Below are 17572 nucleotides of genomic sequence, written 5' to 3'. Positions count from 1 at the left end.
TATTGTAGTAGCGGAACTTAGAAAAAGTAAAATTTTACCATGAGTTAGAAGTGTGGGCTTTGCCGTAGGTTCGTGAGTAGTGGATTGCGGTGTGGGAGTTGTTCGAAGTATTTTCACTGGGGGGAATGCAGTGGGGAAGCCAGTGGGCATTCTGGTGAGATCCTATCCTGGAACTGCACGTTATGTAGCAAGAGTAAGTTGATAGAGGAGCAGGAGCGTAAGATCTGTGCCCTTCAGGTGCAGTTGAAAAACGCACAGAAGGAGCTAGATAGGATAAGGAGGGAGAAGGGGGTTGGGGAATGGGAGCTGGCTGTTGGCAAGAGGTCTGCTAGGAGAAGAAGATTTTCAGATAGTTTTACTATTTGTGTTTACAATAGATATGACCAACTGTCACAGTCTAGTGGACAGGAATCTCTAGTAGCTGTAGATGTAGGAAGTATGCAGCAGACCTCAGTAGTTACGGTGGCTAGAACAGTTGCAAAGTCGAAGAGGAAGAAGAAGGCTCTGCTGTTAGGTAGTTCTCGTGGCAGAGGTGTAGGCCAGGAGTTGCAGAAAGTGCTGTTAACATAGGGGGGTTATGTAGGGATTTTACTGAAGAGTATCAGTTAGTGATTGTGGGTGGGGCTGGTAATAGTATTCATAGGGATGGAAAGTATGACATAGATGGTGACCTGGAAAAGATAGCCACTCAGCCTGGCAACACGAATGTGCATTTCGTGGAACTGTTTCAGCGTCACGATCAGCCTCATCTTAATACAGCCGTCAGGCGTAATAACATGAGACTTGGGGGTACGCTGATGACAGAAAGCATTGGTCACATTTCAGTGGTGTCGGTGGAGTCTATCAGCAGGAAGCGTTTCACTAGACACGGCCTGCACCTCAACAGGTATGGGAAGGGAGGTTGGCAAAGCTTATAGGTGACAGCATAGGTGGGGTTGGTGGGATCACTCATGGGAAAATTCCTGCAGTAGTGGGTGTTAGAGCTGCACCTTTTTTAGATTGAATTCAGATGATAGGTATTCCTGCTTAAGGGAAGTCTCTCCAACAAAGGAACCACTTTTGACAAAGCTTAGGTATCCGAGTAATGAGGGAATAAATTCCTGCAGTAGTGGGTGTTAGAGCTGCACCTTTTTTAGATTGAATTCAGATGATAGGTATTCCTGCTTAAGGGCAGTCTCTCTAACAAAGGAACCACTTTTGACAAAGCTTAGGTATCCGAGTAATGAGGGAATAATAGTAGTTACTACACTTGTAGAGTAAGTTTGTGGTTATTGTAGTCAGGTTTTTGACATATTCTTATTGTAGTAGCGGAACTTAGAAACTTAGTATATTTCTTAAAAATATAAAAGGTATTAGAGATAAAGTTAGTGAACTGCTTATAGATGTTGACTCTGAAGTTATTGGTATATCTGAACACTTCTTGAATAAGGAGATAATTCAGAGGCTACCTTTACCAGGATGCAGGTTGGCTGACAGCTTTTCGAGGAGCTCTTTGCGGTGTGGGGAGTAGCCATGTATGTGAAAAACGGCATCCCATTTGAGTAAATTGATGTTTCAAAGTACTGCACTGAATAGATGTTTGAATTTTGTGCAGGTGTGGTTAAATTTAAAGGAACTAAACTTCTAACTGTTGTTATTTATGGATCCCCAGACTCCGATTTCACAACATTTTTGCTAAAGCTGGAGGAGGTTCTTGGCTCACTTTATAGGAAATACAAAAAGTTAGTTGTATGTGGTGACTTCGATATTAATTGTACAAATGATTGTGCTAGGAAGAGGATGCTGGTAGACCTCTTTAATTGATATAATCTTATGCAAACCGTATTCTTTCCAACGAGAGTGCAAGGGAACAGTAGAACAACCATAGATAACATTTTTGTTCGTTCCTCATTACTAGAAGGGCATTCTGTTACCAAAAAGGTGAATGGCCTTTCAGATCATGATGCACAAATTTTAACTCTAAAAGATTTTTGTGCTGCAACACGTGTTAAATATAGTCATTAGCTGTTTAGGAAAGCTGATCCAGTTTCTGTAGAGACCTTTGTAAACCTTATCAAGGAACAAGAGTGGCAAGATGTTTATAGCGCTGATACAGTAGACGATAAATATAAAGCTTTTCTCAAGACTTTTCTCATGCTCTTTGAAAGCTGCTTTCCGTTAGAAAGTTCAAAACAGGGTAATAGCACAAACAGGCAGCCTGGGTGGCTGACTAGAGAGATGAGAATATCTTGTAGAACAAGGTGGCAATTATATCAAAACGTTAGAAACAGTCAAAATCTAAATGCACCAGCCCATTACAAACAGTATTGTAAGGTGCTTAAAAATGTTATTAGGAAGGCAAAAAGTATGTGGTATGCAGATAGAATAGCTAAGTCTCAGGATAAAATTAAAACCATATGGTCAGTGGTAAAGGAAGTGGCTGGTCTGCAGAGACAGGTTGAGGATATAGAATCAGAGCGTAGTGGGAATGTCCGTGTTACTGATAAGTCGCATATATGTACAGTAGTTAATAATCACGTTCTAAATAGAGCAGGTGAACTAAATAGAAACCTAGTCCCAACAGGGAATCATATAGCGCTCTTAGAAAAAAGTGTTCCGAGACCTGAAATGCTCCTCCATGATGCTGACAAGAGGGAGATTGAGTTAATAATTAAATCACTAAAGACCAAGAACTCTCATGGATACGACGGGGTATCTAGCAGAAACTGAAGTATTGTTCTATGTATGTTAGCCCAGTACTTAGCCATATCTGTAACTTTTCCTTTAGGAGTGGTCGGTTACCTGACCGATTAAAGTACTCGGTAGTGAAGCCACTTTATAAAAAGGGAGACATTGATAATGTTGACAATTTTAGACCTATTTCTGTGCCATCGGTGTTTGCTTAAGTTATCGAGAAGGTTGTATATACAAGGTTACTGGAGCATTTAAATTCACGTAATATGCTGTCAAATATTCAGTTTGGTTATAGAAATGGTTTAACAACTGAAAATGCTATATTCTCTTTTCTCTGTGAGGTTTTGGACGGATTAAATAAAAGGTTGCGTACGCAAGGTGTTTTCTTTGATTTAACGAAGGCTTTTGACTGCGTTGACCACAAAATATTATTGCAGAAGTTGGACCATTATGGAGTAAGGGGTGTAGCTTACAATTGGTTCGCCTCTTACTTTAAGAACAGAAAGCAGAAGGTAATTCTCCGCAATATTGAGAGTGGTAGTGATGTTCAGTCCCAATGGGGCACTGTTGAGTGGGGCGTTCCCCAAGCGTCGGTGCTGGGGCCAATGCTGTTTCTTATTTATATAAATGATGTGCCTTCTAGTATTACAGGTGATTCAAAATATCTCTGTTTGCTGATGACACCAGCTTGATAGTGAAGGATCTTCTGTGTGATATTGAAACAATAACAAATAATGTAGTTCATGAAATAAGTTTGTGGCTTGTGGAAAATAATTTTTACAGTTTCTAACTCACAATTCAACAAGAACCGATATTTTGATGAGACAGAATGGGCATATTATAAGCGAGACGGAACAGTTCAAGTTCCTAGGCGTTCGGATAGATAGTAAGCTGATGTAGAAAGCCCATGTCCAGGATCTTGTTCAGAAACTAAATGCTGCTTTATTTACCATTAGAACAGTATCTCAAATAAGTGACACTTCAACACGAAAAGTAGTCTACTTCGCATATTTTCATACGCTTATGTAGTATGGTATTATTTTTTGGGGTAATTCTTCTGATTCAAAAAGGATGTTTTTGGCTCAAAAACGAGCTGTTCGAGCTATATGTGGTGTAAGTTCGAGAACCTCTTGTCGACCCCTATTCAATAGTCTAGGAATTCTGACATTGCCCTCACAGTATATATTTTCTTAAATGTCGTTTGTTGTTAGCAATATTAGCCTATTCCCAAGAGTTAGCAGCTTTCACTCAGTTAATACTAGGCAGAAATCAAATCTGCATGTGGAAAGCACTTCCTTGACTCTTGTGCAGAAAGGAGTGCAGTATTCTGCTGCATCCATTTTCAATAAGCTACCACAAGAACTCAAAAATCTTAGCAGTAGTCCAAACTCTTTTAAGTATAAACTGAAGAGTTCCTCGTGGCTCACTCCTTCTATTCTGTAGAGGAGCTCCTGGAAGAGCTAAAAAATTAAGCTAATTCCAGTGTTACATTGTTGATTTTCTTTATTTAAACTTACGACTTGTCACCTGAATATGTTTTTTTAATATTTCATTTTATCTGTTTCTACTATCGTGTTATAATTTCATGTATTGACTCGTTCCATGACCATGGAGACTTCTCCGTAATTTAGTCCCATTGAACAATAAATAAATAAGCTGTGAGCTGAAAAAGAGAAAATGTTTCTCTTCTTCATACCCCATCTGTATTACCACAGATGGCGTGTCACTCATCTCAGCCGGCCGGTGTGGCCGAGCGCTTCCAGGCGCTACAGTCTGGAACCGCGGGACCGCTACGGTCGCAGGTTCGAATCCTGCCTCGGGCATGGGTGTGTGTGATGTCCTTAGGTTAGTTAGGTTTAAGTACTTCTAAATTCTAGGGGACTAATGACCTCAGAAGTTAAGTCGCATAGTACTCAGGGCAATTTGAACCATTTTGAACTGATCTTATTTGTACTAAGATTGTAGTACACGCGAGATGCCTATTTGCTTCCTCCTCCCTGAGTGGAATGGACAAGTTCTAATGAATCTTCACCAACCTATAGTCTTCTATAGTTGTTGTCCCCTACACAGAAAACGGCACGTAGGTCATGGATCCGTTATATTGAGGCTGCAAGAACTTTTTAACCAGGAACCGTTATTTTAGAAATAAATAAATTTCTAATCAGTTTGTTTATGCAGGATGCCACTCGGTTTTTATTGGCAGAACAAAAGAAACTGCACGTTACATTCCACTTTAGAGTCACAAATAATTTCCATTCTTCAACAAATTAATGATCTGCACATTTCCGTAACTACTATCACACTGCCCTCCACTATATGTTTCAAATAACCATACATTGTTAGTAAATTCTTAACTAACACTGACCGCTGCAGACAACACGTCTGTCCACCGTCGCTTCCTAACCAGCTCTTATCTTATAGCCGAACTTCTTCACCCGCCTTCCAAATTGGGCACGATCCGAATATTACTGAAGTGCTTCGTCTGCGTTTTAGTTTAGAACTTGTTTATTATTCTGCTGATTATTAATGCTTGTGAAATAATGGAATGATAGCACGCTGTTGAGAGATGCTTTAATTGGAAATTCAAGGAAATACGCAGTTTAATTTGTCTAATATTAATAGCGGAAAATTATCATTTGGCGCGCAACTTCCGAATGCAGTAGCCAATCGCTGAGATGGACCACGATTTAGGCGGTGTTTTTCACTATACCCATACCGAACAAACTATCTGTCATTGGTATCTCACACTGCATTACGTCATCTTGCCACTTCTTCCATCTCAATTGCTCTCAGAAGAGCTTCTTGTAGCTGAATATGATGGCTGCAAAGCCAGAAATATTACAGTACCTCATCAAATTTCTGCAAATATTCAATGTTGACTGGCGTTGGTGTGATACTGAGACAAATGCTTTTCGGAAGTTATTAAATACTGCATCTACCTGGCTTCTTTGATCCATGGATTCAGGGTGTCACTTGAGAAAAGCACGAGTTCGGTTTTGGATTACTGATGTTTCTGGAATCCACATTCTTTGGAGTGGAGGACGTCAATCTGTTCTAGAAACTTTATTACGTTTGAGCTCAGAATATAATCTAAGTTTATACAGCAGATGGATGAAACAGACATTGAACGGCAGTTTGTGGATCACTTATACTACTCTTCATGTAGATGAGTGTGACATGAGTATTCTTCCAACTACTGGAAACATTTTTTCTTTGGGTTGAGATTCGTACCAGTATCCTGTCAATTTTTAGGCAGTGTCAATTTGAATAACGTCTTTCGAGTGTAAGGACGCATCATTTCAAACGCTGAAACAACTATACCAAGGACGTATCGACTGTCTTTGCAGCGGTCATCTGTGGAGTGACCGACTTGTAGGTTCTGGGGATGGTCAGTTGTCGGGTGACTTTCGACGTCACATTCTGGGATGCCATTAGAGAGTGTACTGGGAAGAACATCCTCCAGACTCTGGCAGTTGGTCGCTCCGAAGATGAGCTCTACGAGGACGGTCAGAAATCAGTGATATATCTACATCTACATCCATACTTCGCAAGCCAGCTGACGGTGTGTGGCGAAGAGTACCTTGAGTACCTCTATCGGTTCTCCCTTCTATTCCAGTCTCGTATTGTTCGTGGAAAGAAGGATTGTCGGTATGCCTCCGTGTGAGCTCTAATCTCTCTGATTTTATCCTCATGGTCTCTTCGCGAGATAAACGTAGGAGGGAGCAATATACTGCTTGACTCCTCGGTGAAGGTATGTTCTCAACAAAAGCCTGTACCGAGCTACTGAGCGTCTCTCTTGCAGAGTCTTCCACTGGAGTTTATCTGTCATCTCCGTAACGCTTTAGCGATTACTAAATGATCCTGTAACGAAGCGCGCTGCTCTCCGTTGGATCTTCTCTATCTCTTCTATCAACCCTATCTGGTACAGATCCCACACTGTTGAGCAGTATTCAAGCAGTGGGCGAACAAGCGTACAGTAACCTACTTCCTTTGTTTTTGGATTGCATTTCCTTGGGATTCTTCCAATGAAACTCAGTCTGGCATCTGCTTTACCGACGATCAACTTTATATGATCATTCCATTTTAAATAACTTCTAATGCGTACTCCTAGATAATTTATGGAATTAACTGCTTCCAGTTGCGGAGCTGCTATATTGTAGCTAAATGATAAAGGGTCTTTCTTTCTACACTCCTGGAAATGGAAAAAAGAACACATTGACACCGGTGTGTCAGACCCACCATATTTGCTCCGGACACTGCTAGAGGGCTGTACAAGCAATGATCACACGCACGGCACAGCGGACACACCAGGAACCGCGGTGTTGGCCGTCAAATAGCGCTAGCTGCGCAGCATTTGTGTACCGCCGCCGTCAGTGTCAGCCAGTTTGCCGTGGCATACGGAGCTCCATCGCAGTCTTTAACACTGGTAGCATGCCGCGACAGCGTGGACGTGAACCGTATGTGCAGTTGACGGACATTGAGCGAGGGCGTATAGTGGGCATGCGGGAGGCCGGGTGGACGTACCGCCGAATTGCTCAACACGTGGGGCGTGAGGTCTCCACAGTACATAGATGTTGTCGCCAGTGTTCGGCGGAAGGTGCACGTGCCCGTCGACCTGGGACCGGACCGCAGCGACGCACGGATGCACGCCAAGACCGTAGGATCCTACGCAGTGCCGTAGGGGACCGCACCGCCACTTCCCAGCAAATTAGGGACACTGTTGCTCCTGGGGTATCGGCGAGGACTATTCGCAACCGTCTCCATGAAGCAGGGCTACGGTCCCGCACACTGTTAGGCCGTCTTCCGCTCACGCCCCAACATCGTGCAGCCCGCCTCCAGTGGTGTCGCGACAGGCGTGAATGGAGGGACGAATGGAAACGTGTCGTCTTCAGCGATGAGAGTCGCTTCTGCCTTGGTGCCAATGATGATCGTATGCGTGTTTGGCGCCGTTCAGGTGAGCGCCACAATCAGGACTGCATACGACCGAGGCACACAGGGCCAACACCCGGCATCATGGTGTGGGGAGCGATCTCCTACACTGGCCGTACACCTCTGGTGATCGTCGAGGGGTCACTGAATAGTGCACGGTACATCCAAACCGTCATCGAACCCATCGTTCTACCATTCCTAGACCGGCAAGGGAACTTGCTGTTCCAATAGGACAATGCACGTCCGCATGTATCCCGTGCCACCCAACGTGCTCTAGAAGGTGTAAGTCAACTACCCTGGCCAGCAAGATCTCCGGATCTGTCCCCCATTGAGCATGTTTGGGACTGGATGAAGCGTCGTCTCACGCGGTCTGCAAGTCCAGCACGAACGCTGGTCCAACTGAGGCGCCAGGTGGAAATGGCATGGCAAGCCGTTCCACAGGACTACATCCAGCATCTCTACGATCGTCTCCATGGGAGAATAGCAGCCTGCATTGCTGCGAAAGGTGGATATACACTGTACTAGTGCCGACATTGTGCATGCTGTGTTGCCTGTGTCTATGTGCCTGTGGTTCTGTCAGTGTGATCATGTGATGTATCTGACCCCAGGAATGTGTCAATAAAGTTTTCCCTTCCTGGGACAATCAATTCACGGTGTTCTTATTTCAATTTCCAGGAGTGTATGTATCCGCAACACATTGCGCTTGTCTACATTGAGATTCAATTGCCATTCCCTGCACCACGCGTCAGTTCATTGCAGATCCTCCTGCATTTTAGTACAATTTTCCATTGTTACAACCTCTCAAGATATACTACAGCATCATCCGCAAAAAGCCTCAGTGAACTTCGGATGTTATCCACAAGGTCATTAATGCGCTCTGTTATCTAGGAACTCTCCAATCCACAATCACACAACTGGTCTGATAGTCCATATGCTCTTCCTTTGTTCATTAAACGACTGTAGGGAACTCTATCAAACTTGTTGCGGAAGTCAATGACCACGGCATCTACCTGGGAACTCGTGTCTATAACCCTCTGAGTCCCTTGGACGAATAGCGCGAGCTGTGTTTCACACGATCGTCTTTTTCGAAACCTATGCTGATTCCTACAGAGTAGATTTCTAATGCCAGAAAAGTCATTATACTCGAACATAATACGTGTTCCATAACTCTACAACTGATCGACGTTAGAGATATAGGTCTATAGTTCTGCACATCTGTTCGACGTCCCTTCTTGAAAACGTGGATGACCTATGCCCTTTTCCAATCTTTTGGAACACTGCGCTCTTCTAGAGACCTACGGTACACCGCTGCAAGAAGGGGGGCAAGTGTAAAATCGAACTGGTATCCCATCAGCACCAGCGGCGTTTCCTATTTTGAGCGATTTTAATTGTTTTTCCATCCCTGGTCGTGTTATAGTTTATATTGCCATGGTCTAACATCCAAATGATGATTGTCAAGTACGCTGTGAGTTTCTAACGAAATACGCGAACCACATCGTGTACAGGGAGGATGCCGTCCCGCTGGCCTCCGCTGGGCCTCCAGCTGCTGGTGTTGGCGTCGCTGTCCTCTGCGGGCGCCGCCATCAGGTGTCCGGAGGCTTGCCGCTGCGGTCAGTCTCGCACGCGCACCGCCGCCGACTGCTCCAGCTCGTCGCTCAGCAGCGCCCCGGCCGGCCTGGACGCCGCCACCACCATCCTGGACCTGTCCTACAACCGACTGGCGGCGCTGCGCAACGGCTCCCTCAGTCGGGTGTCCTCCAGCCTCCAGAAGCTGGTGCTCCTGGAGAACGTTATAGCCGAGGTGGAGTCGGGCGCCTTCCAGGGTTTCTCTCAGCTTTGGTGGCTCAGCCTGGAGAACAATGCCCTGCACAACCTTCACCCGTACACGTTTTCGGGCGCACCAAAGCTGTGGAAGCTGATCCTCAGTGGGAACCCTCTGCACCTCCCACTGGATGGTGAGCGACATGTCTGCTTTCATTACACATTTGCTAAATCTTGCTACACATTGAAAACATCGCTGTTTTATAGCATGCGGATTCAGACTGTTTATACAGCCCACGTAATCATTTTATCTGATCAAAAGTATCTGACCGTGACATCTATATATGCATGCATACTCCGCAAATCACATTTAAGTCCCTGGCAAAGAGTTCATCGAACCACCTTCACAATTCTCTAGTATTCCACTCTCGTACAGTGCGCGTACAGAATGAACACCTATATCTTCCTGTACGAGCTCTGATTTCCCTTATTTTATGGCGGTGATCGTTCCTCCCTATGTGTTGTCGTTGTTGTGGTATTCAGTCCTGAGACTGGTTTGATGCAGCTCTCCATGATGCCCTATCCTGTGCAAGCTTCTTCATCTCCCAGTACTTACTGCAAGCTACATCCTTCTGAATGTGCTTAGTATATTCATCTCTTGTGTCCCTCTACGATTTTTACCCTCCACGCTGCCCTCCAATGCTAAATTTGTGATCCCTTGATGCGTCAGAATATGTCCTACTAACCGGTCCCTTCTTTTTGTCAAGTTGTGCCACAAACTCCTCTTCTCCCCGATTCTATTCAATACTTAATCATTAACTATGTGATCTACCCATCTAATCATCAGCATTCTTCTGTAGCACCACATTTCGAAAGCTTCTATTCTCTTCTTGTCCAAACTATTTATTGTTCATATTTCACTTCCATACATGGCTACACTCCATACAAATACTTTCAGAAACGACTTCCTGCCACTTAAATCAATACTCGATCTCAACAAATTTCGCTTCTTCAGAAACGCTTTCCTTGCCATTGCCAGTCTAAATTTTATATCTTCTCTACTTCGACCTCCCTATGTAGGTCGGTGTCAACAAATTATTTTCGCATTTGGAGGAGAAAGTTGGTGACTGGCATTTCGTGAGAAGATTCCGTCGCAAAGAAAAACGCCCTTCTTTTTAATGATTTTCAGCCCAAATCCTGCATCATTTCTGTGACACTCTCTCCCATATTCCGCGATAATACAAAATATGCTGCCTTTCTTTGAGCTTTTTCGATGTACTCCGTCAGTCCTATCAGGTAAGGATCCCACACCGTGCAGCAGTATTCTAAAAGAGGACGGACAAGCGTAGTGTAGGCAGTCTCCTAAGTATGTCTATTACATTTTCTTAGTGTCCTGCCAATAAAACACAGCTTTTGGTTAGCCTTCCTCACATCATTTTCTATGTGATCTTTCCAATTTAAGGTGTTCATAATTGTAATACCTAGGTATTTAGTTGAATTTACAGCTTTTACATTAGACTGATTTATCGTGTAACCGAAGTCTGAGTACCTTTTAGCACTCATGTGGATGACCTCACACTTTTTGTTATTTAGAGTCAACTGCCATTTTTCGCACCATTCAGATATTTTTTCTAAATCGTTTTGTAGTTTGTTTTGATCTTCTGATGACTTTATTAGTCGATAAACGACAGCGTCATCTGCAAACAACTGGAGACGGCTGCTCTGGTTATCTCCGAAATCGTTTATATAGATAAGGAACAGCAAAGGGCCTATAACACTACCTTGTGGAACGCCTGAAATCACTTAGTGTTACTTAAATATCGATAGTTGGCACATCCAATATTATGGATAGTATTTGTGAAAGCTATCGACATATCGATTAAATATGGTTTTGGGCAGGCATTACAAATGAAAAATAACTTTCAAAAACTTTTATTGCTTAAAATACAACAAAAGACATGCAAGTTTTATATAAAGTAAGGTAAAGTATTTTAATTCTTCTTCTTTAATCTGTTGTTTAAAATGCAATATTGAAAGATACACGTAAGGTGTTTAAATTCTTCTCCTTTAGTCTGTTGCGTATTCAAGCAGCTATTTATCCTGCCTTGGAGAACACCCGCTGTGCACGAACTTAATTTGCCGGACACCACAAAAATTTAAATACGAATGTGAAGCTGGTACCTGTACAGATAGATAGCATTGGTGATCTTGCAGTTCTCGAAGAATGAAATTATGATGAAAGTCGGACCTATGTCCTTTACACGCAACATACTATTACATTTTGCACAGTATTCTAATACACAAGAATGATGATAGAGCTGAGTACGGTGTCAATGGCGGATGTGGTGAGTGAGGGGTGAATTGTACGAGGTGCATTCAACTTCTAAGGCCCCCGATTTTTTTTCTCCGGACTGGAAAGAGATAGAAACATGCGCATTGTTTTAAAATGAGGCCGCGTTCATTGTCAATACGTCCCAGAGATGGCAGCACCGTACGGCAGATGGAATTTTACCGCCAGCGGCGAGAATGAGAACTGTTTTAAATACTTAAAATGGTGACGTTTTCCTTACTTGAACTGAGTGCAATCATTCGTTTTCTGAATTTGCGTGGTGTGAAACCAATTGAAATTCATCGACAGTTAAAGGAGACACGTGGTGATGGAGTTATGGATATGTCGAAAGTGCATTCGTGGGTGCAACAGTTTAATGAAGGCAGAACTTCGTGTGACAACAAACCGAAACAACCTCGGGCTCGCACAAGCCGTTCTGACTACATGATCGAGACAGTGGAAATAATTGTTTTGGGGGATCGCCGAATGACTGTTGAACAGATCGCCTCCAGAGTTGTCATTTCTGTGAGTTCTGTGCACACAATCCTGCATGACGACCTGAAAATGCGAAAAGTGTCATCCAGGTGGGTGCCACGAATGCTGGCGGACGACCACACGGCTGCCCGTGTGGCATGTTGCCAAGCAATGTTGACGCGCAACGACAGCACGAATGGGTTCAAATGGCTCTGAGCACTATGGGACTCAACTGCTGTGGTCATCAGTCCCCTAGAACTTAGAACTACTTAAACCTAACTAACCTAAGGACATCACACACATCCATGCCCGAGGCAGGATTCGAACCTGCGACCGTAGCAGTCGCACGGCTCCGGACTGCGCGCCTAGAACCGCGAGACCACCGCGGCCGGCCAGCACGAATGGGACTTTCTTTTCGTCGGTTGTGACAATGGATGAGGCGTGGGTGACATTTTTCAATCCAGAAACAAAGCGCTAGTCAGCTCAATGGAAGCACACAGATTCACCGCCACCAAAAAAATTTCGGGTAACCGCCAGTGCTGAAAAAATGATGGTGTCCATGTTCTGGGACAGCAAGGGCGTAATCCTTACGTATTGCGTTTCAAAGGGCACTACGGTAACAGGTGCATCCTACGAAAATGTTTTGAAGAACAAATTCCTTCCTGCACTGTAACAAAAACGCGTGTGCTGTTTCACCAAGACAACGCACCTGCACATCGACCTAACGTTACGCAACAGTTCCTTCGTGATAACAACTTTGACGTGATTCCTCATGCTCCCTACTCACCTGACCTGGCTCCTAGTGACTTTTGGCTTTTTCCAACAATGAAAGACACTCTCCGTGGCCGCACATTCACCGGCCGTACTGCTATTGCCCCAGCGATTTTCCAGTGGTCAAAACAGACTCCTAAAGAAGCCTTCGCCGCTGCTATGGAATCATGGCGTCAGCGTTGTAAAAAATGTGTACGTCTACAGGGCGATTATGTCGAGAAGTAACGCCAATTTCATCGATTTCGAGTGAGTAGTTAATTAGAAGAAAAATCGGAGGCCTTAGAACTTGAATGCACCTCGTAAATTCACCGGTGTGTGACAAATGAACGCGCCCCCCTTATCGTCGTGGGGCTGACCCTCGTCGACACCGATTCGCGAGTGATGCAAAACCAGAGGTGACAAGTGCCGACCGCGTCGCGCAGCAACAACCAAAGATTGCAGTGAGGATTGTTGTGAGTGTTAACAATCATCGTTGCCTGTGACGAAGTACTTAAAACCAGCAAGCAATAAAAGATATAACCGTAATTAAACGTGTAAGGCGAAGGTAGCAACTGCCTTAGAATTTGTGTGTTAATAGAAAATACACATCAGTTTGTACATCGCAACATTTGTGACCTTCAATAATAGAAAACTTTCAATCATCAAGTATTTCGTCTCAGAACAGCCGCACTCGGTTGAAATACCCCCGAAACCACAGTAGAAAAACCGATGGCCTTTCATCCATAAAGCACACGCTCATATAATCATAATAATTAACTGTTTGGCGGCTTCGATATATCACACAAAACCAAATAAAGGACACAACGGGGGTGTTTCAAACGACATCGACGTTACGCTGTTTCTAATTCAGCAAAAAAGTAGATCATCGGATTTCAAACTGTTAGACTATCGACGTATTAGCACTGCTCATGGATGTTCCTGTTTCAGATATCATTCAGAATGGTTCAAAAGGCTCTGAGCACTATGGGACTTAATATCTGAGGTCATCAGTCCCCTAGAACTTAAAACTACTTAAACCTAACTAACCTAAGGACATCACACACATCGATGCCCTAGGCAGGATTCCAACCTGAGACCGTAGCGGTCGCGCGGTTCCAGACTGAAGCGCCTAGAACCGCTCGGCCACAGATATCATTCTTGTGGCTTATGTGATGATAGCAGCATATTCTTTCTGAAGTACTTGTACAGCGTTTTTTGCCTTCTGGAATGTCCTGAAACAAATTTTTAAGACCTATGATCTAATAATGTCACAAGCATATCAGCAGTCAATGTGTTAAATGGTTTCACTCTTTCATTGACTAATTTAATCAAGAAATCCAGAACACTTTGTCCTTCATCAATTTTTAAGGTGCTTTACTAGTCTGAAAACTTTACAGCAATACCTCGTAATAGAAGTATAATTTTGGAAGCAGTGATTTATGATTTCCCTGAGATTGTTGTTGCTGCTAATTCAAAAGGTTCATGAATATCTAATTTCTCCTTTATAACAAAGTAATTTTCTGCTCTGATGGTAGGCGGTGCTTTTGAACTTTCACAGATCGCAATCTCAAGCTCACTTCATACTTCCAAAATTCTTTTGAGCTGTCCATCGAGTCGGCATCTCTTGTCTCCCTCTCAGTTCTTTTTTGTTTGCTCTTTTTTGAACACTGCGCAGTCTGTCACTAGCTAGTGTAGAGTTATGAAAGAAACTCACAAATGGCCTTTTTTTTTAAAGAAATTTTGGTAAATATTTCTGCTTTGAAACAATCTTGTACTGTTAAATTGACACAGTGGACAAAACAGGGTGAATTTAGAATCCTCAAGATTTAGGCAGCTCTTTCGTAACTGCAGCGTTGTCTGTAACCACTACTATTGTCTAATAAGATTTGATTGCTGACCTGAAAAAACTTTGATGTTTAAGTAACCTGCCAGTATCTCCGGAGTTTTCCGAAATATTGTCAAAAAATTTCTTTTTTTCAACGTTTTGCTTTCGTATACAGGGTGGTCCATTGATAGCGACAAAAGAAAACGTTACAAAGAACGAAACTCGTTTAGCTTGAAGGGGGAAACCAGATGGCACTATGGTCGGCCCGCCAGATGGCGCTGCCATAGATCAAACGGATATCAACTGCGTTTTTTTTTTTAGGAACCCCCATTTTTATTACTTATTCGTGTAGTACGTAAAGAAATATGAATGTTTTAGTTGGACCACTCTTTTCGCTTTGTGATAGATGGCGCTGTAATAGTCACAAACGCATAAGTACGTGGTATCACGTAACATTCCGCCAGTGCGGACGGTATTTGCTTCGTGATACATTACCTGTGCTAAATTGGACCGTTTAACAGTTGCGGAAAAGGTCGATATCGTGTTGATGTATGGCAATTGTGATCAAAATGCCCAACGGGAGTGTGCTATGTATGTTGCTCGGTATCCTGGACGACATCATCCAAGTGCCCCGAACGTTCGCCGGATAGTTACATTACTTAAGGAAACAGGAATTGCATGGCGACGACTTTGAACATCGTGTATAGTTCTGCCACTGGGCACAAGAGAAATTACGGGACGATGACAGATTTTTTGCACGCATTCTATTTAGCGACGAAGCATCATTCACCTACGGCGGTAAAGTAAACCGGCATAATATGCACTATTGGGCAACGGAAAAACCACAATGCCTGCCACAAGTGGAACATCAGCGACCTTGGCGGGTTAATGTATGGTGCGGCATTATGGGAGGAAGGATAATTGGCTCCCATTTCATCGAAGGCAATCTAAATGGTACAATGTATGCTGATTTCCTACGTAATGTTCAACCGATGTTACTACAAGATGTTTCAGTGCATGACAGATTGGCGATGTACTTCCAACATGATGGATGTCCGACACGTAGCTCGCGTACGGTTGAAGCAGTATTGAGTAGCATATTTCATGACAGGTGGATTGGTCGTCGAAGCACCATACCATGGCCCACACTTTCACCGGATCTGACATCCCCGGATTTCTTTCTGTGGGGAAAGTTGAAGGATATTTGTTATCGTGATCTACCGACAACGCCTGACAATATGCGTCAGCGCATTGTCAATGAATGTGCGAACATTACGGAAGGCAAAGTACTCGCTGTTGAGAGGAATGTCGTTACACGTATTGCTAAATGCATTGAGGTTGACTGACATCATTTTGAGCATTTATTGCGTTAATATGGTATTTACAGGTAATCACGCGGTAACAGCATGAGTTCTCAGAAATTACAAGTTCACAAAGGTACATGTATCACATTGGAACAACCGAAATAAAATGTTCCACCGTACCTATGTTGCGTATTTTAATTTAAAAAACCTACCTGTTACCAACTGTTCGTCTAAAATTGTGAGCCATTTGTTTGTGACTGTTACAGAGCCATCTACCACAAAGCGAGAAAAGTGGGCCAACTAAAACATTGATATTTCTTTACGTACTACAGGAATATGTAATAAAAAATGAGGGTTCGTATTAAAAAAAAAAAAGGCAGTTGATATCCGTTTGTCCTATGGCAGCGCCATCTAGCGGGCCAACCATAGCGCCATCTGGTTTCCCCTTCAAGCTAGACAAGTTTCCTTCTTTGTAGTTTTTTCGTTTGACACTTATTTCGTGAGATATTTGACCCGGTCACGATGAAAGGACCACCTTGTCGGTGTTGCGTTGAGCTTCAGCGTCTTAGAAGAGCGGGGAAAGGAGGAAGAGGAAGAAGAAGAAGGTCACAATAAGGAATGGGGACACGAGAGGGGAAGTGTATACTGGTCTGCCATGCAGTGCTGCTACAGTAGGTGTACATGCATGCTGATGAACTGAAGCAGATACGGTATAAACTGCACACGCGAATAATAAGACTGAAACTGCGTTGAAGAGATCAAGGGTGGCTTCTTCATTCATGTTTTTTCTCAGTTGAGTTGACATTCAGTGCAAGCACCGAGCGAGGTGGAGCAGTGGTTAGCACACTGGAATCGCATTCGGGAGGACGACAGTTCAATCCAGCTTCCGGCCATCCTGATTTAGGTTTTCCGTGATTTCCCTAAAACGCTCCAGGCAAATGCCGGCATGGTTTCTCTGAAAGGGCACGGCCGACTTCCTTCCACGTCCTTCCCTAATCCGATGAGACCGATGACCTCGATGTCTGGTCTCTTCCTCCAAACAACCCAACCCAACTCAGTACAAAACAGAAGGGCCAAGACTCTACTGCAGTGCTACAGCTGCTGCATCGCTGAGATCGGCAGCAAGTGTGATCTTAATGCAGTCGACATAAAGTGTGTAGCTTGTAGAAGTTTTGTTGCGTGTTTCACCTTCTTTCAGGGCAAGCGCGTGGAATGGTATGAAGGGCGCAATACGGTATTAATGAAGCATAAGGAAAGGTGCGGCGAGAGACACCATACCGACGTGTTCCTATAAGATGCCCCCGCCGCTCGAGTTTGCACGTGACAGAACATGACAGATAACGTTTCGTCGGCTTCACTGTAGTGGCGATACAGCAGCTTCCATTACACAGCAGCTAGAGTTTTCCATTACCATTGTTTACAACTTGGCAGGTTTAGCTGTTTTTAGTAAATATATGCATTAATATTGACGCCGTTTTATAAGCCCCGAAAGTTTTAATTGTGTTCTGATTCGCTATAACAATGGAA

At 43.6% G+C, this 17572-nt stretch overlaps 1 protein-coding gene across 1 annotated transcript in view; it reads left to right on the top strand.

The window, feature by feature from the left end:
- The window catches only part of LOC126355140 (insulin-like growth factor-binding protein complex acid labile subunit), a 110837-nt gene that overhangs the window by 20066 nt on the left and 73199 nt on the right, over window positions 1-17572 (top strand). The window contains exon 2 of the mRNA XM_050005327.1: window positions 9108-9557. Within this exon, the coding sequence (XP_049861284.1) occupies window positions 9113-9557 (445 nt within the window). The 5' untranslated portion in view covers window positions 9108-9112. The remainder of the gene's footprint in view (window positions 1-9107; window positions 9558-17572) is intronic.

Source organism: Schistocerca gregaria, chromosome 3, assembly GCF_023897955.1.
Source record: "Schistocerca gregaria isolate iqSchGreg1 chromosome 3, iqSchGreg1.2, whole genome shotgun sequence".
Taxonomy (NCBI): domain Eukaryota; kingdom Metazoa; phylum Arthropoda; class Insecta; order Orthoptera; family Acrididae; genus Schistocerca; species Schistocerca gregaria.
Note: the sequence above shows the minus strand (reverse complement) of the source record. Positions and strands in the feature narration are given on the sequence as shown.